General features: G+C 47.1%; 1 protein-coding gene across 1 annotated transcript; it reads left to right on the forward strand.

Moving 5' to 3' along the window:
• Nucleotides 1-620: 620 nt before the first annotated feature.
• Nucleotides 621-24,724, forward strand: LOC308160442 (monocarboxylate transporter 1-like; the record flags this gene model as incomplete). The annotated part of the gene is made up of 5 exons (XM_080534356.1): nucleotides 621-837; nucleotides 20,512-20,655; nucleotides 20,976-21,280; nucleotides 22,033-22,564; nucleotides 24,408-24,724. The coding sequence occupies 5 exons, from the start codon at nucleotides 621-623 to the stop codon at nucleotides 24,722-24,724; spliced, it is 1,515 nt and encodes a 504-aa protein (XP_080390482.1).
• Nucleotides 24,725-25,048: the final 324 nt, after the last annotated feature.

Here is a 25,048-nt window from a genome sequence, read left to right on the forward strand (position 1 = left end):
TATTTTATTTTTTTGCATTATCAACCTATCATTGCGCTTGAGAGTAAAACAAAGCACGCAACTGTCGCGTCTATCTTTTCATGGCAACTCTACATTGTGATTTACAAGAGATATTAACAAATATTATTACTTGGTTAAATTTAGCAATTGATCCGCGGTCCACATGCCTGCCGAACCGGCAGCCGTGATCCGTTCCACCCCTAACCGTGACTCTAGCCCCCTTGGCTTGGTTTGGGTCTAGAGGCTAGCGTACCTGGTGTATAGGTACATGTGTGCCCCCCCCCCCAGACTCACTGCAGCAACAGACATCCACACGTCCTCTCCGTCCCTTCTAACGTCTCTTTCCCTCTCTCCCCCCCCGCTTCCCTCCCCCTCTCTTTCTCTCTGCAGGTCCTGAGCGTGGGACCCTGATCGCGGGACACGCAGCGAGAGTCTCATCTGACCGACTGCTCCCTCCTCCCCCCCCCACACACACACCACCACCCACCCACCCCCCCCCCCCCCCCCCCTGAGAATCTAGCAGCGACACCTCACAGGTGGTGTCTTCCCCCATATTCCCCCCTCCCCCCCGTGTGTGTGTGTGATTCTCTGCCCCCCCCCCCCTCACCTCCCTGGTAGCCATGGCTCCTGCGCTGGGTGGTCCCCAGGGGTACACCCCCCCCGAGGGGGGCTGGGGCTGGGCCGTGGTGGCGGGCGCCTTCATCTCCATCGGCTTCTCCTACGCCTTCCCCAAGTCCATCACCGTGTTCTACAAGGAGATCCAGGACATCTTCCACGCCACGCCCAGCCAGGTCTCCTGGATCAGCTCCATCATGCTGGCCGTCATGTACGCCGGAGGTGAGGGGGGTGGGGGTGTGTGTGTGTGTGTGGGGGGGTGTGTGTGTGTGTGTGTGTCCTATCTGATCTCCCTGAAGTGTTTTTTCTTCTCTTATCTCGTTTGTCCTCCACTGAAGCAAAGAGAAAACAAACAGTCCTCCCCCCTCTCCCCCCCTCCCCTCTCCCTACCTCTCTCTCAGAGAGAGACAGAGAGAGACAGAGAGACAGACAAGAATGAACCCCAAAAAAACGAGGTGGAAACAGAGCTGCACTTTTTAACCACCTGCCAACTGTACAATGAAATCAAAGACACATACAGTACTTCCCTCTGATCACAAACACCCAAAAAGACTTTAAAGACTTGACCAATGTCAAAAAAACTGCCATATCTGCTGGGAGAAGTAAAACAATGTGCAAACACAGCAGCAAGATTTGTTACCTGTTCTGTCAGTAAAAGGACGTCAAATGGGATAAAACCACCATAAGACTGTAAATCAGTTTAATAATTTCTTTATTTTAGTATACCTTTAATTGTATGTACCTTTACATTCTTTTTATTTTAGTTTTTATCTTCACACTTGCTTTGGCAATGTAAATGTATGTTTCCCATGCCAAAAAAGCACTTTCAAATTGAAAATTGAGAGAGAGACAGAGGGAGAGAGAGACAGACAGAGGGAGAGAGAGGGGGAGAGAGACAGAGGGGGAGAGAGACAGAGGGAGAGAGATGAAATGCTAATAGATGGAACGAGTGGGTGTGCGGACTTGAACACGTGAACTGGTGGAATTGTCCTTGCGTTGCTTCACCTATCCAGTGTCGGCCTGCGCAATGGTGTGGTGGGGTGGGGGTGTGTGATGTGTGGAATGATGATGTCACGGAGCATGTCTGTGGTTTGTGTGAGGGGGAAGTCGTTGCCCGCCAACACCAGGCTCAACGGCAGACAGAACGCTCACTGGTTAGACGTGGGGATCGGCACACACACACACACACACACACACACACACACACACACACACACACGTAGATACATTCAAAGCTCAGACGACAGCAGCATAGCCAATAATGGGATTCTGCTACCCACACCCAGAACACTCTACATAGAAAGTATGCTGGGCGCAGAGGAGGTGTGCAGGGCTGTTTTACTGCTGTAACTGTACTGGACTTTAGCCCTGCCAGGCAGGGCTGCACAGTGTATCATATGACTATCCATATCACAATGGGAACAAGTGCAGTATCCGCATTGCCCAGATTTCTGCCTCACATTGCAACATTTTGCCTTTCGTTGACACTCAATAAACACAACCAAAAATCCTGGACGTGGTACATTATTGACCAATAAACTGCATAGTCAGGGACAATCTGAAATGTTGTTTATTTACATTAATTTCTACAGGGTTTCTTTTTTTTGCAATTTTCTTTTTATTCAACAATAAGAACAATAATACAACAATTCAACATCAACAAAAACAACCAAAAGAAAAACTTTAAAAGGAACAGAAAAAGCTACTGCTGTCATGTCTCAAGTCTGTGTCAATTGCCATAGAGTCCACTTCATCCATTTGTTGTCCATCTGTGGTCCTAAAAGTCGTAGTCTGTGAGTCAGTCTTTCCATAACATGGATTTACCCCACTGTGTCCACCCATTGGGCCTGAGTAGGTAGGTCTTCCGTACCCCATTTCCTTGTGATAGCCTTTTTCCCAGCGACCATGAGTATCTTGAATAGATAAGAGTCCCCAACCTGTATGAATGAATGAATGAATGAATGGTCTTTATTGTCATTGCTACAGTACAGGTACCAAACAACGAAATTTAGGAGGGGTGGCTCCCCTGGTGTTAGGAAAGAAAAGAAAAAAAACTTTTAAAAAAATCACAAGAAGGGAAGGAGCTGGTTTACATAAATAAAGGCTATGTACACTATCCACTGTACTATACTGTACAGATAGACGACTAGGGTTGTCATATTGCACAATAGTGTTATTGCACATTTATTTAAAGTGTCGCAGTTTGCAGGCTTGAAATGTACATGTTTGTGCCTCAGCACTACACCTGATTTTTTCAGTCCAGCAGCTGCCATCAATCCGTCCAGACTGTCCAGGGCCCAGAACCTAGGTCTTTGCTGTGTTCAGGGCCTGGACGGCCCTGTGGTAGAAGCTGTTCTTCAGTCTGTTTGTCCTTGCGGCCAAGGTCCTGAACCGCCTTTTCGAGGGCAGCCGGGTAAAGTGTTCGTACCCAGGGTGGGTTGGGTCCCTGGAGATCTTGGAGGCCTTCCTGAGACAGCGTGTGTTGTACAGCTCTTCCAGAGAGGGGAGGGGGGCGCCGGTGATCTTCTGTGCTGTTCTCACGACTCTCTGTAGCGCATTTCTCTCCGCGGTAGTGCAGCTGGAGAACCAGTTGCAGATGCCGTAGGTGAGGATGCTCTCCACTGCGCCGCGGTAGAAGGTCACCAGTATCTCCTGCTTGCTGTGTTCCTTCCTGAGGACTCTCAGGATGTATAGCCGCTGTTGTGCCTTCTTGATGGTGTCTTTTGTGTTGTCCTTCCAGGTCAGGTCATCCCGCATGTGCATCCCCAGGAATCGGAGGGTTGAGACTCTCTCCACGCTCTCTCCGTCGATGAGCAGGGGCTGGATCTCGGACTTTTTCCTCCTGAAGTCTACAATGATTTCCTGGGTCTTTGACTTGTTCAGCAGCAGGTTGTTAACCTTGCACAGCTTGCTCAGTTGCTCTACCTCATCCCTGTACGCCGCCTCGTCCCCCCCCGAGATGCATCCCACCACGGTGGTGTCGTCTGCAAACTTTACGATGGAGTTGCTGGGGTGGACGGGGGTGAAGTCGTAGGTGTAGAGGTTGTAGAGGATGGGGCTTAGCACGCAGCCCTGGGGGGACCCAGTGCTGAGTCTGAGGGCTGTGGAGGTGTGGGGGCCCACCCGCACCCTCTGGGGGCGGTCGGTCAGGAAGTCCTTGATCCATGCACATATAGAGTGTGGTAGACCCAGGTCTAGTAGTTTGGTCACTAGCCTGTCTGGAAGGATGGTGTTGAAGGCGGAGCTGAAGTCCACAAAGAGCAGTCTCGCGTAGCTGTTTCCCCTCTCCAGGTGGGATAGAGTGGCGTGGAGAGTCGTCGCGATGGCGTCCTCTGTGGACCTGTGGGCTCTGTAGTATCTCATTTTCTGTGTAATTACACATATAGAGCAGCTTGTGATTCATAGGAAATTTGTAACCCAGAATTTCTTGTGTTATCCCATGCAGGGTTTCCGTTAAAAAATTAGTGCCGGTCAACGTGTCCGGGAAGATTTAGCACAGGGGTCTTCAACCTTTTTCAACCCAAGGACCCCTTGGATGAGAGACAAACAGAACAGGGACCCCCACATGTAATATATATAAGCCTATAATAACATTTAATTTGTTTTGTTTTTTCAGATTTTATCCCCTTTTTCACCCAATTTGGTAGCCAATTGAACCCAACCTAGCATCCAATTATCCCCTGCCTATTGCGTAGGATCCGCCGCACGACCCCGTGGCCGGCAGCCCCAGAGGAGGCCGCCAGGCAGACTAGCTGACTGGCTCCTCGAGCCCAGCACCGTTATTCCGGCACCCAGGGGGCGGTGTTGCGCGACGGATCCTTGTCCGGAAATACTCCTATACCGCCCTCGGGAGCGGCCGCCCAATATGCCGCTCCCCGTGTGTGCCCCGGCCATATCCGGATCTGGCGAGCTGGGATTCGATCCCAGTCCCCGGTGGGCAGCTTGCACTAGTGGCCAGTGCTTAGACCGCTACACCACCGCGGGGCACAGCCGCCTATAATAACTTTTATATTTACTTCATTCACCTTTTATTTCACCATATTAACCTATTTATATACTGGGTTATTAGCCTATATGTGTTTATGATTGATAAAACGTTCATGCATAATTATGATTGGTTATTATTATTATTATTATTATTATTATTGTTTTTGTTGTTGTTGTTCTTGATGAGGCTTATATTTTCTATTATTCTTATTTTTCAACAATGAAACTTTTAGCTTCAGGAAGCAAGGTATGCCTACCTCCTGGGTGGAGGTTGTCAGGCAGAGCATCATGTCATATTTGCTCTTCAGGTAGGTGAGGGAGGAGAATCCTCTTTCACAAAGATAAGTTGTTGCAAAAGGCAAGAGGCTCACAATGGCCTTTGCTGTCAGTTGGGGGAAGTATTTCTGGCAATGGATTCAGAACTGGGTGAGAGGCTGTGACTCGTACACATTCTTGTGTGTACTGTCTGTGTTTAGGTCGATCAGCTGATCTTCCTCAGTGGCTGTCAGGTTTGAGCCGTCGGATGCATTGTCTTTGAATGATAACCGTATCCATGTCTTGTGCTTTCTCCAAGACTCAGTCTCAGAAAAGTACTTCTCAAATTGACTTTCGAGTGCCTCCAAGTGATCAACAATTGCGCATTTCACATCAGGCGAGGGCGCATTGAAATGCGCAGCCAGCTCCGCGCGATTTTGGCCAACCAGAATCTCGAGGATAGCTGTGCGTAATTCAAAGACGCACGCCAATACTGATCCACGGGAAAGCCATCTGACCTCGGAATGGTAAAGGAGCGCGTTGTGTTCCTCTCCTATAGCGGCGCATAGAGAAGCAAAGAGGCGGGTTTGTTATTATCAAACTAGTAACTAAATTAGTAACGTTATGCTAGTTATTATTTAACGTTAATTTCGCAATGAAGACCGAACTGCAGCGTTTTAGCCAACACCTAGCTTGCTAGACAGGTGTGTTTTTTTTCCCAGCTGACGTTATGTTAGACTCTAGAATCATGGGCATCATTTATTTTGTAAATTGTTTTTGTCAAAAGTAGCTTATTATTGCCTATTAATGCTTGTACCTTACTCAATATCATTTGTGTTATATATTTTTTTTTGATTATTTTGGTGAAAGTTGTCAATTATTATGACAGAAATTGGCGGACCCCCTAGGGGTCGCGGACCCCCGGTTGAAGACCACTGCTCTAGCACATCCAAAACACGCAGAACAATAACCTTGACTCCCGTCACTGCAGTGGTTTTATTTAGACTAGATCAAACTAAATTAACTGACGAATTTCTCCCTCACAACTACTCCCGAAAGGTACCTTCACTCTCCGCAAGCCACAAACTACTCGCGCTGTTGTGAGACAGGGTTGCCAGATGGGGCGGGTTACCGCCGAATGGGCTACTGGGTTTAGCGGTTATTTTAGCGGACTAGTTAGGCTGTAAATTGTCAATCCCATCTGGCAACCCTGCCGCTGTTTGTTCATCACGTAGGCTAGTCTACACATTAATAATCAAATTTAAAAATATAGCCTATATATTCGTCTTTTTAAATTGTATTTTCGTTTTTTTTAGGCTTGTTGTGTCAATGTTATGATTTAAAACTACATTCATATCTCCCCCACAGATTAGTATACCCTCTGTTTCCGCTGCAATAACATCAAATAATGATCTAAAAAAAGACTTAGCACAATCTGGAGGAGCATAAACATTCACCAGAGTTACCATCACATTGTCAAGCTTCCCTTTCACAATAATGTATCTTCCCTCCTCATCTCTTATGTCTTTTTTATACTCAAACTGGACCTGATTTGATATCATAATCGTCACACCCCTTCTGTGACCTCCCTTAAACCAACTACTGTACAGATTCCTAAAACCATATTTCTTTAGCTTATCATGTTCTAATTTGGTAATATGTGTCTCCTGCAGATATATAATTTGGGCTCTGTCCCTCTTAAGTATCGTCATTACCCTGTCTCTCTTCTTGGGGGTATTCAGACCATTAACATTAAGTGACACCAGTCTAACAGTGGTACCCATCTAGTCCTACTTCAGTATCCCTAATAATGGCGCTTTTCCACTACAGGGTCGACCCGGGTCGGCCCTGTTCTTTGGCGCTTTTCCATTGACCGGCCCGGGTCGGCACGGCACGGTAAAATAGTTCTTGTTCGGGATGGGTAGCGAAAGGTACCTTTTTGCCAGGCTGCGTGTGACGTGTGACGCTGCACACCGTTGATTGGTCAATGGAAATCGTCATCCCATGTTCATAGATTTCTTCCCTAACCGCCATCTTTAAATACCACAACAGATTTCGCTCTCGGAAAATGTCACTTACTGTTTCTGTAATAACGTATTAATAAAGATTAGAAAAATTATGATGACCATCATTATCTTAGATTAATGTAATTTCAATGCATCATAGAACTTTTATTTACAACAAGCATAACAAAAAAATCACTATTATGGCAATGTCCTGTGCCTATGCTGTTCCTCAGTCCAGCGGCAGTCAAATGCCGGTAGATTCGCGTCTTGCTCCCTTTAACACATGTCAGCGTTTCCCTGGTTGCGAGATCTAAACTATTAGAACTGAAAGCGGCAGGTAACAGGCACGTAACATCCATATGCTGTATATATAAATAAATATATTTGACTACCAGCAAGACACCGGGCCACTCGTATCTATAATGAACGCGGAGATTGTATGAGCCCCGCGTCAGTCAGCCTTTCCGTAGAAATACATCGCACCGTTATATATCTAACGTTACATGTTTTAAGGCTGATCTGTGCACAGTGGTGTAGTCTAGTTTTTTCTAGTGGGTATACTGTGATTTTGCCCTCCCAGTCAGAGCGACACCTGTCCCGTAGCGACACCCCATAAGCACCACCACACTCACTTATGCATACAGTATGCATCTACACCGGTGTTTGCTGCCTTGGGGGGGGGGGGGGGGGGGGTGGCATGGACTGTACTTGTACATCAAGCTGCCTCACGCTACAGAAACAGGAGATAGGCTCCTGCCCCCTAAGGGCCGTTAGGCTCGAGAACCATCGGTTCTCAAGGCTACTTATGTGGTCTTGACTACATGTCCACTTTCTCACCTGGTTCTTGCTGTCTCTCTGGTGTGCCGACACCATCCTGCTCTCTCTCCTCCTCCTCTCCCTCTCTATCCTCCTCTCTCCCTCTTTTGCTGTCAACCAAAAGGCAAATATAACAACCAGAGTATTTATAATTTAATAAGAGGTATACATTGAATTCATATCAAATCATAACATCATTCTAATTGAATATTGGGTTGCTGTGGAGTCAGATACTGTCTTTACTTACTCTCTCACCTGTAAGAAAATCGTATGTCCAACTACAAAAAACAGACATTTCCAATGAGTGAGGGTTTGTTCCAATGCTTCAATCCACTGTCCATGTACTGTAAATATACCATTATGGTATTACCATAAAGCCCAATTCTAGCAGAATAAGAAAGATTGTATATATACTTTAAGTAAAATAATAAAGTGCATCCAGTTAGCTCTTTAGCTGGCATGTGTGCAGCAGACTAGCTCATCTAATCACCTTTGAGCTAGCTAGCTAGTTCTTTGACACTATTATTCACACCATGAAACTATAATCAGACACTTTCTAATCACAATAATAACGACTAATTTGAACCAACTTTCTCTGTCAGAACACAGTAATTATATTTGCTAACGTTTCAACTTGCTTACTTTCTTCTGCAGAGCTTTCACCCTGCAAAAACTCTCTTGCGTCGCTCGCGCACACAAAACAAAAACAAAACCATTCTCCAGCGGCACGAAGCTGTGTGTGGAGGTCTGGCCCGCCCACCCCAAGGCAATTGTAGGGGAAATACTGAGACTAGCATTCTGAACGACTGGTTATGCGATAACAAACATGTCAGAAAGTTCGAAGTAAGTGCTTCGTAACACAGACGGGGTGAATTTTATGAATAAAAGTGTGAAAGTTCTGTCACAAAACGCCGTTACGTATCCTCGCACATTTTTTAGTGGGTATACGCAAATCCTTGGCCTTTCCTAGTGGGTATACGGCGTAGTCCTGCGTATCACGTAGACTACACCACTGTCTGTGCATGATAATGCTGCATTATGTTGATCTATTTATATTGATCTATTCTTGCCAATTCCTTATTACCAGTGGAAAGGGGGAAGGCTAAAACACTTTGAATGGAATAGATAGGACTTTCCGTTCAATGGAGGAAGCATGATACTCGCTCAGAGTTCATCTCGCTTTTCCCCCCGTTGATGTATTAAACAATCTAAGCAATCTAATCAGAGCAGTTGTTATTGTGTAATATTATTGATGGATGTGCCATTTTTGATGGAGAGCAGTGAGCGGATGACTGGATGTGAGCATGTATTTGACTAATGCCGATAGATTCGCGTCTTGCTCCGAAACCGGAGCTGTCTACAGCGGATTCTACAGCGTTCCTTCAAACTAACGTAATTCATGAACTATATGCCCAATCTAAAAAATTCAAACAGTTTCTGAAAGCAGAGAAGTTGCACTTTTTGAACAGTTTAACTTTTTTAGGCTTATTACGGTAGTTCACCAACAAAAAAAAGCACAGTGCTCAAAGTGTCAGGAGAAATAAAAATAGAATCGTGTCGGCATTTCATGTCATCTAAACTAGTCTACTAGAACTGAAAGCGGCAAGTAACAGGCACTTAACGTTACATGTTGTAAGGCTGATCTGTGCACGATAGTGCTGCATTTTGACATAATTCTTATCGCATTTCCCCCCGCTGATCTGTATAGCGGGGGGAATCTTATGACACGTAACTCCTCCTACAGTCCCGGGTCGCTCAGTATAATGGAGAAGCGTTTCTGAAAGTACGGCACGGCACGGCTCGGATACAAATGCGGCCCGGTTCGGGTCGGTAGTGGAAAAGCGCCATAAGTGACCTGTACAGAAGTAAACTAAGTAAGCAAGTGACTTTTAACATTGCATAATGTAAAATAAAACCTAACAAAAAATAATAATGAGCACTAAAACAGAACATACACTTCTTCCAAAAAAGGGGATGACTTTTTTCCCAAGTCCCATTGGTAGGTCGAGGGGGTATCCTTCCTCTCAGAAAGGGCCCCTCCCTAGGACCGAAATCACACCCTTTCTAAAGGGTTTCACTCCGTCTAGTAATGTCCAACTCTCTTAGTTCAGTCTCTCTCAAACGGCAACTATTACAATTACTTTATTAGAGGTCCGTTGACTGTTTTAAACATACCTTGTAGGCCATCTGGTTGTGTTTCAGTCCCTTCAAGACACCCGCTCATGTCAGCAAATCAGACTCTTTTCCCCCATCGGAAATCCTTCAGCTTCTCCCTGGCGGCAGCGGCGCTCCTCTCCGGCTTGTTTCCCCTCGTCTGCTGCCACTCTGCCCGGTGTCGCGTCTTCTCCCTCTCTGTAGTCGCAGTGCCTTCTCCTGGGAGACCCACCTCGTATCCTCTGCCCGCCATGTCTCTCGCCACGTCCTCTGCGCTGTCATACGTTTTCACTCCGCTTTCCCAGTGGATTCGCATCCTCGCCAGCGGGGTTTGGAAACGGATCTTTTCCTCTTTCAATATCTTCTTTATGGCCGCGTATTCCCTTCTCTTCTGGACCACTTCAGTTGCATTATCATGGTCAAAAAACACCCTCTTCTCACCCACGAGTATTTTCTTCCTCCAAGCATGACTGAGCACCATCTCCTTCGTCTCAAACTGTAGGAAGTTTACCACCATTGACCTGGGGGCTGCGTTCGGAGGTGGTTTCTGCGCCAGGGCTCTGTGTGCTCTCTGTATCTGGAGTGGGGTGTCGCTAGGTAGCTCGAGTTCGGTGGATAAAAAGCGCTCCAGGAACTTGCCAGTCGAATTCTCCTCCGTGCCCTCCGGTATGCCAAAGATCCGAATATTGTTCCGCCTCGACCTCCCCTCGAGGTCCGTTGTCTTCTCTTGCAGTCGTTGTGCCTGGGCCGTCACGTCTAGCATCATCCTCTTAGCCTCTGTCTGCCATTCCTCCAGTTCCGCTATGCGCGCCTGGGCCTCTTCCATGTTGTCACTCTGTATTTTAACGTCGGCATTAATCCCTTCGAATTTGTTGTCGATTTCCCTCCGGAACCTGGCGAGCTCTTCCATCACCTCCCTCTTCACATCGCTTATTCCCTGTTTTACCCCTTTAACTTCTTCTTTAACCTCACTCAGTTGTTTAATTATGGGTGCTAGCAATTCAACAAGTTGGTTCAGGGTAGCTGGCTCTGAACCCGTTCCCTGCTTCTCTCCTCGTGTTCCCTCACTCTTGTCAGGGCCCGAATCTATTTTCTTACTTTTAGTCACCTTTTGGCACGATTTTCTTTATCTAACTGACCTCTTTATTATTTCTCTTCTATATTACCTTGAATATATTTGTTGAAATATGATTTCTAAGGGTTTATTTTTGCCGAGTTGAGAGAGACTGAAAATGTGCGACTAATCACTCCGCCATCATACCGGAAGGCCAAGACAGGGTTTCTAAAAAAGAGCCAGCACAAAAGTCAGTTATATCGCAATTAAATGTCTCCACCACGCGAATATGATTCATTCTTAAGATGAACTGGATGCTTCAACATCCCTCACGTCCTCATTTACAGCAGCTGTGATCTGCTCTCATCTCCTGGCTTCATCTCTTGTGGTCTGAGTGGCCCTTAGTTTACCCATCATCAGAGATGAGCAGATAGACAGAGGTAGACCAGCAGATAGACAGAGGTAGACCAGCAGATAGACAGACAGAGGTAGACCAGCCAGATAGACAGAGGTAGACCAGCAGAGGTAGGCCAATCCCTCCCACCCGATGTACTGCGAGCTGGCGGGGATGAGGAGCAAGTTCAGCCACAGATTTGTTCTCCCCCGTCAAAGTACAAAAAGATTTGGACAGTCCTTTGTTCCAGCTGCACTCCGACTCTACAACCAGGCCCTGCAGGGTGGGGGAGACCTGGAGCTGGAACTTTGGAACTTGGAACTTTTTACTTATTGAGCCTGCACTGTTTTATCTATTTATTTATTGAATGTTTTCTGTCTGCCCTAACTAAGCTGTTTGACAACAAAATTTCCCCATTGGGGACAATAAAGGTTTTCATCATCATCATCATCAGCAGCAGCAGCAGATAGATAGACAGAGGTAGACCAGCAGATAGACAGAGATAGACCAGCCAGATAGACAGAGGTAGACCAGCCAGATAGACAGAGGTAGACCAGCCAGATAGACAGAGGTAGACCAGCAGATAGACAGAGGTAGACCAGCAGATAGACAGAGATAGACCAGCAGATAGACAGAGGTAGACCAGCCAGATAGACAGAGGTAGACCAGCAGACAGACAGAGGTAGACCAGCCAGATAGACAGAGGTAGACCAGCAGATAGACAGAGGTAGACCAGCAGATAGACAGAGGTAGACCAGAAGATAGACAGAGATAGACCAGCAGATAGACAGAGATAGACCAGCCAGATAGACCAGCAGATAGACAGACAGAGGTAGACCAGCAGATAGACAGAGGTAGACCAGCAGACAGACAGAGGTAGACCAGCAGATAGACAGAGGTAGACCAGCAGACAGACAGAGGTAGACCAGCAGATAGACAGAGGTAGACCAGCAGATAGACAGAGATAGACCAGCAGATAGACAGAGGTAGACCAGCCAGTCCACACACACACACACCCACTACTTCTATGACACTGACACACAAAAAGATCAGATAGGACACACACACACACACGCTGACTCTGACAGCAGACTAACAACAGACAGCTGCCCTTCTGAGCTTTGGTCACCTTCCTGAACCATGGACCCTGACCACGACTGGGGAGTGTGGCTGGTTGTGGTTGCGGTCGTGTCGGGTTAATGATGAAGTCACATGTTTAACCCTTTGCCCCCTGGTTCACCCGCTTTTGTCCTTCGACGGAGACGCACGCTTCGTCACTCCATACACAATGTAGCACTGTAGCCCTGAGCACAGAGCCTGGCTGAAGGCAGACAGTGACTTTCACTGCCTCTCAGTTTTGGAGTTGTACAGCCCATCATAAACAGGGCTGTCAGTCGGTTAAGACAATTAGCTGACACATTTTTCCTATAATTTGATGAATCTTAACGATCTTAACGATTCATCTAATGTGGATATGTAATATTTTGGCGTCATAATTGTTCACTTTGCTCTCTCTAGGTTTTCTAAACCTTTCTCGATAACCAACCCAGAAGCGTCTCTCTAACCATGAATAGGGGGAGTAACGGTGAACTTTACAAGTGATTACAACTCTGATTCCTAATCCTAGAAGATAAAGTCTCCTGATACTGTGTGTAAACTACCTCACTGTACTATCTACCTAACTTTACATAGCTCATAACTGTATATAGCCCATAACTGTATATATACCTCTAAACTAAACTGATGTTTACAATACTACCTCTGCACATACTGTATATTGCATAGTTACCAATCACTACAATTCTTGTTCTATTTATATCATGCCCTTATATCACTATTTGCACTTTTGGTTGGATGCTGAACTGCATTTTGTTGTATAGTACTTGTACTCTCCGATGACAATAAAGTTGAATCTAATCTAATCTAATCTAATCTAATCTAATCTAATCTAATCTAATCTAATAAATGACCTGAAATGTAATCCTAAAATGCATCAATTGAATACACACAGAATGACCCCGCTCCAAGACATTAGACCTGTAGAAGGAACTCTGTCTGTCCTATTGACCTGGCCTGGCCTAGCTAGTAATACTACCAGTCTATCCTAACGGATTGTTAGCATGTTGGCTCCTATTTTCGACCTCCGTGGTGGCAGTTTGCCAACGGCGTGCAATGATTTTGTGGCAAGACAATGTGGCTTTCTCCAAAGGTGAGGGGTTGTGGTCTTAATGGAGTCCCATTTGTTACGTGTAGCTGTTTTGTGCTACATTATTCTCAGCAATAACTCAAAGCAGGCCTCATGACCTTTTCACTACACCCCATGTGATTCCCACAGTATAGTTCATGCAATACAACAGTGTTCCCACAGTTGAAGTCCCGTAGCACTTCTGTATCATTTATCAGTCCTGACTTTTAAAACCATATTTCATATTTGTTTAACACTGCTCTTCAGCTGGTAATAGTGTTCCAACTGGAGTTTGGGACCCTCGTGCTCTTCCAGCAGTGTGGACCTGAGAGAGCGATAAAACAAGAAAAAGCCACAACAACAGCCAATAGGAAGACCAGTTCTGCTGGGGTCCACAGAAATAAAGAGTCACAGCTCGTGACGCATTCCTCAGGCCCTTTCCTAACAGGTTCTGCTGATTGCCATCCCCCAAAGACGAAGACCAACGGGGCCGATCGCTTGAACCGAGCTAACCACTGTCGTTGACTTGGCGTCACGAACACGCTTTCACTTTGCTCAATGCCTCGGGCTGATGGATAGAAATCCGATACGCCGAAATGAGTGAATCTACTTTCCAATCCTCATAATAACCCGTGTGTGAACTGGAAGTGGCTTTACTACAAGGGGGCTGACCCAAACCATACTGTCGGATGTGATGTCACCGGGCCAGCCCTAGCTCAGGTTCGACTCAGCCCTGTAGTGTGGAGTCAGGGAGCGAGGTGCGCAGGTGGAGAGTGTGGTTTTAGTGGGAGTGACGCTTGGCCGTATGCCCAGCGAGTCAGGCGGAAAGAGAGAGAGAGTGAACAATTGAGAGCTCATGTTTACATGACCAGACATGTAATCAAGACGGATCAGAGTAGCGTTGGTTTCACACACACACACACACACACACACACACACACACCACGCGCTTGTTAAACTCTAACCAACCGTCCATGATTGAGACATTCCACCTCCGCCTCTCTGAACTGTCTGGTCTGATCTCTGTTTAAGCACGTGCAGCATGACCAATCCCTCTGATTGGGAACAGGGAGGTGGTGTGTCGCCCCTCCGGACCTTGAGGATGTCCACCAGCGGTAGACTCTTACGTCTTCCACATGGGAGAACCTGAGTCCAGACCCTGTCTACCGTACTAGCTTTTACCTGAGTCCAGACCCTGTCTACCATACTAGCTTTTACCTGAGTCCAGACCCTGTCTAACATACTAGCTTTTCACAGTGCTCATGTTTTCAACAGTAGAGAATAGCTACCTGGTCAGACAGAGATGGAGAGAAAGAGGGAGAGATTGAAAGAAAGTGAGACTGAGAGGGACATGGAGAGAGAGAGAGAGATTTCCCTCCTTCATTTCTTAATTTCCGTATCTGGCATTTCCCCCCAAACTGATCTCAGTTTGCGCAAGTTACATGTAGTTCCTGGCAGTAGCAGTATGAGCCTATCAAAAAAGTTGTGTCAGTTCTTGCATAACCCAAGATCCAGGTCTGTGACTTTTAAGCTGTATTTAACGGTCCAAGATTTAAGGCTTAGTACAGGCCTTAGTAGATTTGAGGCCGTATACAGCAACAGAAATCATACATTCAACAAATAACTACATTTATCATGCCACAATGGGACGCTTGGTGGCGTAGCACACTAAGGGTGCGTTCGTAAATTCGCTGAGAGCACCGGAGTGCACACTGGGTTCAACGTCATAAAGGGACCAAGTCATTTGATTGGATGAGAGGCATTCCATGAGTGCCCAGAAATCCGGAGCAAATTTACGAACGCAGCTTAACGCATCAGCCATGTATGGTGATGTTACTGGTGGTGATGATGCTGGTGGTGATGATACTGGTGGTGATGATACTGGTGGTGATGATACTGGTGGTAACATCAGACTGCCAGCCTTTATTCAAGCAACAAAAACAGTACTCTGCAGTACTCAGTGACCAACTGGTTAAAACAATTTAAACAGCAGCATTCAGCATTGTAGAAAAAAAAAAGAGTTACTGGCAAATCAATTATAGGACCCTTTTTAAAAGTATAGCCCGCTGGTGAGACCAGAAACCAGTCGCAGAATCGAAGGAGTGTCAACTCCTTCCATATAATAAAAAACAGTTTAACCATCACTAAATACTTATAATCTGTGGATTGGATGAACTGTTCTCGTTTGTCGGAGGCTACCAGTAAGTGATAATGACTTGTAAACATACTCTCGTTTTAGGACGTGTTCAAAAGCAAGGACTGTGTGTTCATCTAGTTAAGATGGGAGTGGAGGTGAGGGAGCTGATGAACTGGGGCTGGGCTCCCAGAGAGGCAGCGCTAAAGTGAAAACAGACGCGCAAACGGATGCATTCAGAATGTAGTTATGATATAAAAACGCAGTTAGACGTTCCTAGCGATGTACCACTGTTAGCCGCTAGCAGCGTTTGTTGTTGTGGTTTGGTCAGAGTCACTTTTATCCTGTCGCATTCCCATTCGGTGCACCAACATTCAAATACTCGTGTCGTCTTGAATTTCTTTCCGATTTCAATGTCTGACGCATCATTTGAAAGCTTACCATCTGTAGTTTCAGACTATGTAAATAACCGAAAAATTACTTAAGCAAATGGTTTATGATTTCACCAGCTGGCATCATGACATTGTCAGACTCATTACACACAGGTAGTCAACTCTCCTGCTCGTGACCACTGACTACTACTGTTGTCATCACGTGAGTGACACGCCAGATCGCGCACGCGGATCGCAGCCTATTTTTTTTCTGGTGCGATCTGCGATCCAGCATTCAGGACCAATATCGCGGCGATATCCGATATCAATATCGGATCGGGACATCCCTAGTGGTGATGTTACTGGTGTTACTGGTGGTGATGATACTGGTGGTGATGATACTGGTGGTGATGTTACTGGTGTTACTGGTGGTGATGTTACTGGTGTTACTGGTGGTGATGTTACTGGTGTTACTGGTGGTGATGTTACTGGTGTTACTGGTGGTGATGATACTGGTGGTGATGATACTGGTGGTGATGTTACTGGTGTTACTGGTGGTGATGTTACTGGTGTTACTGGTGGTGATGATACTGGTGGTGATGTTACTGGTGTTACTGGTGGTGATGTTACTGGTGTTACTGGTGGTGATGATACTGGTGGTGATGTTACTGTGCTCTGTCAGGGCTGTTCTGCTCTCCCTCCCTCCCTCCAATCCTCTCTGTTCTCTCTATCACAGGGAAGGAGAGGGGGGAGAGAGAGAGAAAGGGCGGGGGGAACCAAACGTTTATATAATAACGGCCCTCTTTGTCCTCCTCCCGACCTCGACAGAGACTGTCACAGCTGATTTGTGTCTTTGTGTGTGTGTGTGTGTATGTTTTAAAGTGTCTCATTCCTTTCCTTGTTTGAGTAGCTTTTTGTACTCTCCCCCCCCCCGTGTGTGTGTGTGTGTGTGTGTGTGAGTGTGAGTGTGTGTTCTGTTACCTACTATGTAAACTCTTGTTGTCCATGGTAACCAACACACACACACACACACACACACCTAGAGCATTCGGTTTACACTATATGGCAGAAGAGATCAGTTCTGTGCCAGAGTTTGTCTGTGTTAAGAGCAGAACACCAATGAGTTGTTTGAGCGTCTGGGAGCCCAGACAGTCTGCGGGTTCCCTGATGAATGGTAATGAGTTATGGTGTGGAATGGTAATGAGTTATGGTGTGGAATGGCCTACGTTTAAAGACGGGGGTGGTTAGGTGGTAGGTTGGTACACTCTTCTAAACCCGTCTGTGAGGAAACCATAGAATTCCTGTTTTACTTGCTCTCTCTCTCTCTCTCTCAATCTCTCTCTCAATCTCTCTCTCAATCTCTCTCTCTCTCTCCTCTGGGTTTCTTACTCTTTTTCTCTCTCTTCTCGCTGCCCTCAGTACTTCCTCACACACTTCCCTACACACACACACACACACACACACACACACACACACACACACACACACACACACACACACACACACACACTGTCCAGTAATACTCGCTGTGCAGTTTTATCACACAGCACTGCAATGCCACAGATGTTTTGAGGGAGCGTGCAATTGGCAGGAATGTCCACCAGTTCATGTTAATTTCTCTACCATAAGCCGTATCAAGTCGTTTTCCAATTCCAATTCCAGTTCACGGAAACGCCTTTGGATACGGCTTATGGTTGAGAAATGAACAATCAACTCACCGGTAACAGCTCTGCTGGACATTCCTGCCAATTGCACGCTCCCTTAAAACTTGCGACATCTGTGGCATTGTGCTGTGTGATAAAACTGCACATTTTAGAGTGGCCTTTTATTGTGACCAGCCTAAGGCACATCTGTGCAATGTTCACGCTGTCTAATCAGCATCTGGATACGCCACACCTGTCAGGTGGATGGATTATCTAGGCAAAGGAGAAGTGCTCACTAACACAGATTAAAACAAATCTGAGAACACAATTTGAGAGAAATAGGCCTTTTGTGTGACATAAAAAAAAGTCTTAGGTCTTTAATTTCAACTCGTGAAAAGTTGGAGCAAAAACAAAAGTGTTGCGTTTATATTTTTGTTCAGTGTATATATATCTATATATATATAGATATATATACTGTATATATATACACACACACACACACACACACCAACTCACACACACCTCCCACCTAGAGTCAAAGAGAACAGGAGAGAGTGTGATCTAGTCACAGCTGAAGACCCTGTTGAATGAACTTAACTGTCATGTGGCCACACACACACACACACACACTGGAATCTCCTCAGTCTTAGACCACATTCCTCCACCGCTCTGGTCCCCCTCTCCTCCTCCTCCTCAGAGCTGACAGGAGGAGGTGGTCTGGTCCTCTCCTCTCCTCCTCCTCCTCAGAGCTGACAGGAGGAGGTGGTCTGGTCCTCTCCTCTCCTCCTCCTCCTCCTCAGAGCTGACAGGAGGAGGTGGTCTGGTCCTCCTCTCCTCCTCCTCAGAGCTGACAGGAGGAGGTGGTCTGGTCCTCCTCTCCTCTCCTCCTCCTCAGAGCTGACAGGAGGAGGTGGTCTGGTCCCCCTCTCCTCTCCTCCTCCTCAGAGCTGACAGGAGGAGGTGGTCTGGTCCTCTCCTCTCCTCCTCCTCCTCAGAGCTGACAGGAGGAGGTGGTCTGGTCTAGGGCTGCAACAACGAATCGATGAAATCGATAAAAATCGATCGACGAATTCCATTATCGATTCGTCGGGTCTTGTTCCATAACAAACCTACTTCCTGTTGATGCACGCCACGCTGTCTTGCCGAGACAGCCACGCTGTCTTGCCGAGACAGCCACGCTGTCTGCTGTCTGGACATGCTAGTGAGTTAGCTAGCAGGGTTAGCTCGCTGCTGCCGCTAGCTGACTGTCACTACGCTGCTCGTCCAGCTGTAGTCTGCGTAGCTGTGCTGAGAACCAGAGCACTAACTATGTTTCTATAGAGGAGGGTTACAGCTAACTATGTTTCTATAGAGGAGGGTTACAGCTAACTATGTTTCTATAGAGGAGGGTTACAGCTAACTTCCTATTGTTTTATTATATCAGCCCTGCCATGGTCTCCTGCTCTCCATGCAAATGCGTTAGTGTGAGTTCTGGCGAAGCGTCAGCTAAATGACTGTAATGTAATGCGATAGCCAGTGAGTGTTTGCTCGCATTCATGAATTCAATATTGCATGACAAGTGTATTTAGCTAGCTGGCTAACGTCAGTGGTAGAGCAGAGGTGATAAGCTAAAAGCTAGCTAGTGGTAGCCTACCAAGCTACCCGTGAGTTAGAGTGAGGCACTGACTGTCGCCTAGCCTATTGTATGGAGTGAGAGGAGACATTGCATTGTTTTGGAGCATATCTGTTATATAAAAACATTAGTGTCTTGTCTGTAGCCTATATTCCACTTTGGGTTACTGACCTTAACATTAAGCAAAGTTATTACCTAAAACAATGCATGTATTGAGCTAGAGTTCAACTACTTTATTGAAACAATCTACCGCCATAGTCCATGGCCTGTTGTTAAACCTATTTGATGTAGCAAAGCCTTTTTTATTTATATTATTTTTTATTTTTTATTAATACTTATTCATTTTGCACATGTATATGTATAGGCCTGGCTGATTTAGAAAACATAAAATAAAATTAGCAAAAAAACCGAAAAAATAATCGGCAGATTAATCGATTATCAAAATAATCGTTAGTTGCAGCCCTAGTCTGGTCCTCCTCTCCTCCTCCTCAGAGCTGACAGGAGGAGGTGGTCTGGTCCTCCTCTCCTCCTCCTCAGAGCTGACAGGAGGAGGTGGTCTGGTCCTCTCCTCTCCTCCTCCTCAGAGCTGACAGGAGGAGGTGGTCTGGTCCTCCTCTCCTCTTCTCCTCCTCAGAGCTGACAGGAGGAGGTGGTCTGGTCCTCTCCTCTCCTCCTCCTCCTCAGAGCTGACAGGAGGAGGTGGTCTGGTCCCCCTCTCCTCTCCTCCTCAGAGCTGACAGGAGGAGGTGGTCTGGTCCTCTCCTCTCCTCCTCCTCCTCAGAGCTGACATGAGGAGGTGGTCTGGTCCTCCTCTCCTCCTCCAGAGAAGAGGGGTGGAGGAGAGAGGACGAGAGCGGTATAGGACAGACCTCCGTGCCTGACTCTTCCTCCCCCCTGGACCCCCAGCCTGGGTACTGTAGCACAACACCACCCCCTGCTGGTCAGGAGAGGGATGACCCCCAGTGGTTTCTATTGCCATTACCATTCAGTACTGTAAAAACATGTGGAGGCCTCAGAGTCCACCAACAAGAGGGGTGCCTCACCATGAAGACACAGTCCAACTCTGACTTCTGAGTAGTTAGAATAATAGATTATTCTTTTATTTTTTTTACTGATTTATTGCCATGCAGATAATTGTTGGAATGTGGTATTTTTGCTCTAAGCACAGGGTCGCCCATATTCGGCACAATAATAATAATAATAATAATAATAGTAATAGCAATACATACTGCATATGCGGGCAAGTTCAATGGCCTCATGTTGTCCCTCCCCCTTATCTCCGCAGGGCCAATCAGCAGCATCCTGGTGAACAAGTATGGCAGTCGACCAATCATCATGCTGGGAGGCTGTCTGTCAGGGTCAGGCCTGATCGCTGCCTCCTTCTGCAACACCGTGGAGCAGCTCTACTTCTGCGTGGGCGTCATAGGAGGTGTGTGTGTGTGTGTGTGTGTGTGTGTGTGTGTGTGTGTGTCGTGAGGAGGGTTGTAAGGGACGGAACCATCAGGAAACATGAACCACGTGTGTCTGTCTGTCTCTGTCTGTCTGTCTGTCTGTGTCTGTCTGCCTGTCTGTGTCTGTCTGCCTGTCTGCAAAACTTGAAAATACGACTTACGTAAGCCATTATTTTAAGAAGGCGACGATATTAAACATAATATTAACGTATTTCTAAAAGTGGCTTATCTCGTGTCGAGTGTCGTAAACGTTTCACCTCCTCGATCTCCCCCCCCCACCCCCCCCCCCCCCCCTCAGGTCTGGGCCTGGCGTTCAACCTGAACCCGGCCCTCACCATGATCGGCCAGTACTTCTTCAAGAGGCGGCCCATCGCCAACGGCATCGCCATGGCGGGCAGCCCCGTGTTCCTGTCCACACTGGCGCCCCTCAACAGCTGGTTCTTCGTGCAGTTCGGCTGGCGGGGGTCCTTCCTGATCCTGGGGGGTCTGCTGCTGAACTGCTGCGTGGCTGGCTCTCTCATGAGGCCCATCGGCCCCAGACCCCAGACCCCCGCAGAGCTGAACGACGCAGATGCAGAGCTGAACGACTTTAAAGCGGCCAAGGTACGAGCACACACACACACACACACACACACACACACTCACCCTACTCCTACTACTCACCGGGACCAACTCACCGGGACCAACCAGACAGTAGGTTCTGAACCAACCAGACAGTAGGTTGTTCTGAACCAACCAGACAGTAGGTTGTTCTGAACAAACCAGACAGTAGGTTCTGTATCAACCAGACAGTACGTTCTGCCCAAGTAACGCACGTCCACTTTAACCCAGATGATCTGAGTCTCTGGCCCGTCTGTTAGAAACACTGGACAAACAGTGGCGTGTCATCTCTGTCTGCCCGCCATGCTGCATGACTGATTTGACCTCATTCAAGATTCGTATTTTGTGTCCTTCTTGTCTACCTTTGCAAAGTATTCAGACCCCTTCAGTCTTTCCACATGTTGTTGTGTTATAGACTCCATTTAAAAGGGATTAAGATAAAAAATGATTTGCCATCAATCCACACACAATACCCCAGAATGACGAAAGCGAAAAAAACATGTTTTTCTGGGTCTGAATACTATCTGGAAGGCACTGTATGTTGATGTTTTGCATCTTTACCATGTGTAAAAATCCCCATGTATCTCTGTCTCCTGTAAACCCTCACCCACACCCCTCACCCCTCACCCCTCACCCCTCACCCTCCCCCTGCCTCTCATCCTTCCCCTCACCCCTCACCCCTTCCCCTCACCCTCCCCCTCCCTCTCATCCTCCCCCTCCCCCTCATCCCTCACCCCTCACCCTCCCCCTCCCAGGACGGAGTCACCCCCCCGGAGCCCCCCCGGCGCACGCTGATGCAGCGCGTCAACGCCGTGATTGACCTGACCCTGTTCACGCACCGCGGGTTCCTGCTCTACCTGCTGGGTAACTGCATCATGTTCTTCGGCCTGTTCTCGCCCCTGGTCTTCCTCTCCAACTACGCCAAGTCCAAGGACATCAGCAAGGAGCGCGCCGCCTTCCTGCTCTCCATCCTGGCGTTCGTGGACATGTTCGCCCGGCCCTCCATGGGCCTGCTGGCCAACACGCGCTGGGTGCGGCCCAGGATCCAGTACTTCTTCGCGGCGTCGGTGCTGTACAACGGCGTGTGCCACGTGCTGGCACCCCTCTCCACCGACTACACCGGGTTCGTGATCTACGCCGTGTTCTTCGGGTTCGCGTTCGGTTGGCTCAGCTCGGTGCTGTTCGAGACGCTGATGGACCTGGTGGGGGCCCAGAGGTTCTCCTCGGCCGTGGGGCTGGTCACCATCGTGGAGTGCGGGCCCGTGCTGCTGGGACCGCCGCTGCTGGGTACGTGGATGTGTGTGTGCTAGGGGTGCAACGGTTCAGTTGGTCCACGGATCGGTATGAACCTCGGTTTTTGGGTCACAGTTTCGGTTCGGTTTCGGTATGTGTTTTTGTGCGTAAGAAGAAAAAAAAAATCCAACTGTTTATTTACAAACTGTTAGGGTTAGGGCTTATACTTATGGAACTTTAACATTTAGACACATTCCAGAATATGACTGGTATATTGTATAATATAAATATATATAAACAAAAAACACTTTCAAATGTAAAAAAAAATCTATAAACACGTTCAAATGTGACTTGTACTGAAACTACAGATTGTAAGCTTTCAAATGATGTGTCATACATTGAAATCCAAAAAAAGATCATTTGAATGTTGTTTCAGGCACATATTGGACTAAACTGGCTGTAATGAAACCGGAAAAAACTAACGCTGCTAACAGCTAGCGGCTAACAAAGCACATCGCTACGAAGGTCTAAACTGTATTTTAATAACATCACAACATGTTGATAGAACATCATCATGCTAAAAACTCCTAACTACACATAATTAGATGATCACACAGTCCTTGCTTTTGAACACGTCCTAAAATGAAAGTATGTTTACAAGCCATGTGTCACTTACCGTTAGCCTCAAACAATAACAATGAATCCATTCCACAAAGTATATATTAAGTGATCCGTAAACTGTTGTTTATTACATAGAGTGGGCACTTCAAACTTCAATTGGCGTGTTATAAAAATTAAAACAAATATGACATCTTGGCAAAAAAACTAGAGCTATTTATAGCCGTTTCACACGAGTGGTTTACGGTTTCACCAGCCGCTGTCACAAATGTAAAAGTGCCTCTTAGGCTTGACGACTGGTATAGGAAAGGAAGAAATGAAAGTAAAAATGCACTTTAGCCATGACAGCTGTACCAGCTGTAGTCCATATACGCATTATGCGCATATTATGCTCATATACGACACGCGTGAAGCATTTCTGCGACACGCGTTTCTGTTCACTGTTTTTGTTCCTTCATCGCTGTATTCAATGCCAAAACCAGAATGAATGACCCCACAACGCAGATTTGTAGCAATCCGGGGCTTCCTCAAACTGTTGTCATGTTCTCAACTCTGCTCGCCATGAACAAATATTTGAACAAGAAGCAACTGCGTTCCAGACCAACTCCACCTCCGACTTTGAATGAAACGCAGCATAAACCGAAAACCGCCACGGTTCACTAGTGTATTGAACAGTGGAAGGCAAACCATAACGTTCAATATAAAACCGAGAACCGTTGCACTCCTAGTGTGTGTGTGTGTGTGTGTGTGTGTGTGTGTGTGTTATTGGGTGATTTTGTGTGTGTGTGTGTGTGTTATTGGGTGATTTTGTTTGTGTGTGTGTGTGCGTGTGTGTCTGTGTGCGTGTGCGTGCGCGTGTGTGTATTTTATTGGGTGTTTTTGTGTGTGTGTGTGTATGTTATTGGATGATTTTGTGTGTGTGTGTGTGTGTGTGTGTGTGTGTGCTCGACGAGAAATCTCACTAGCATGTGACGCTGCAACTCACATACGTACCGTATATGAAAATGACACAAACCTCCCCCCCTCTCTCTCTACCTCCCCCCCTCTCTCTCTACCTCCCCCCCTCTCTCTCTCTACCTCCCCCCCTCTCTCTCTCTACCCCCCCCTCTCTACCTCCCCCCTCTCTCTACCTCCCCCCCTCTCTCTCTCTACCTCCCCCTCTCTCTCTCTACCTCCCCCCCTCTCTCTCTCTACCTCCACCCCTCTCTCTGTACCTCCCCCCCCCTCTCTCTCTACCTCCCCCCCTCTCTCTCTCTTCCTCCCCCCCTCCCCTCCGCAGGCCGGTTCTACGACACGTATGGTAACTATGATTACACCTACATCAGCTGTGGGATCCTGCTGATCGTGGCCAGCGTGTTCCTGTTCGTGGGCATGGGCATTAACTACCGCCTACTGGACAGAGAAAGGAAGGAGGAGGAGAGGAGAGAGAGGGAGGCGCCCAAGGAGGAGTGTGCGGCCATGCTGGCCCCCCCGGCTGCCTCCAAAGAAAAGGAGGAGGAGGAGGAGGAGGAGAAGGAGAAGGAGGAGAGGAATAGCGTAGCTCCACCACCTGTGAGGAGCGAGGATGTTTCCAAGATGGATGAGGACACAGTATAAAAAGACTGACGTGGACTCTAGTTAGACACGCGCACACACACACACACACACACACACACACAAGCACACACACACACACACACACACACACACACACTCTCCAGAGAGACACATACCCTCCAGAAAGTACAGTTTCACACACATGCGTAGATACACCAGGAACACGTTTGTGATGAGAGAGATCCGGTTGCATTTGGGTCTGAACATTGCTTGTAATGTTAACCTGTGATATAAGCCATGTGTCACCATAGAGACACATGCCTTTTGGTGAACAGTCCTACACACACACACACACACACACACACACACACACACAAAGTCATA

This window comes from Nansenia antarctica, assembly GCF_963989245.1.
Source record: "Nansenia antarctica genome assembly, chromosome: 6".
Taxonomy (NCBI): Eukaryota; Metazoa; Chordata; class Actinopteri; order Argentiniformes; family Microstomatidae; genus Nansenia; species Nansenia antarctica.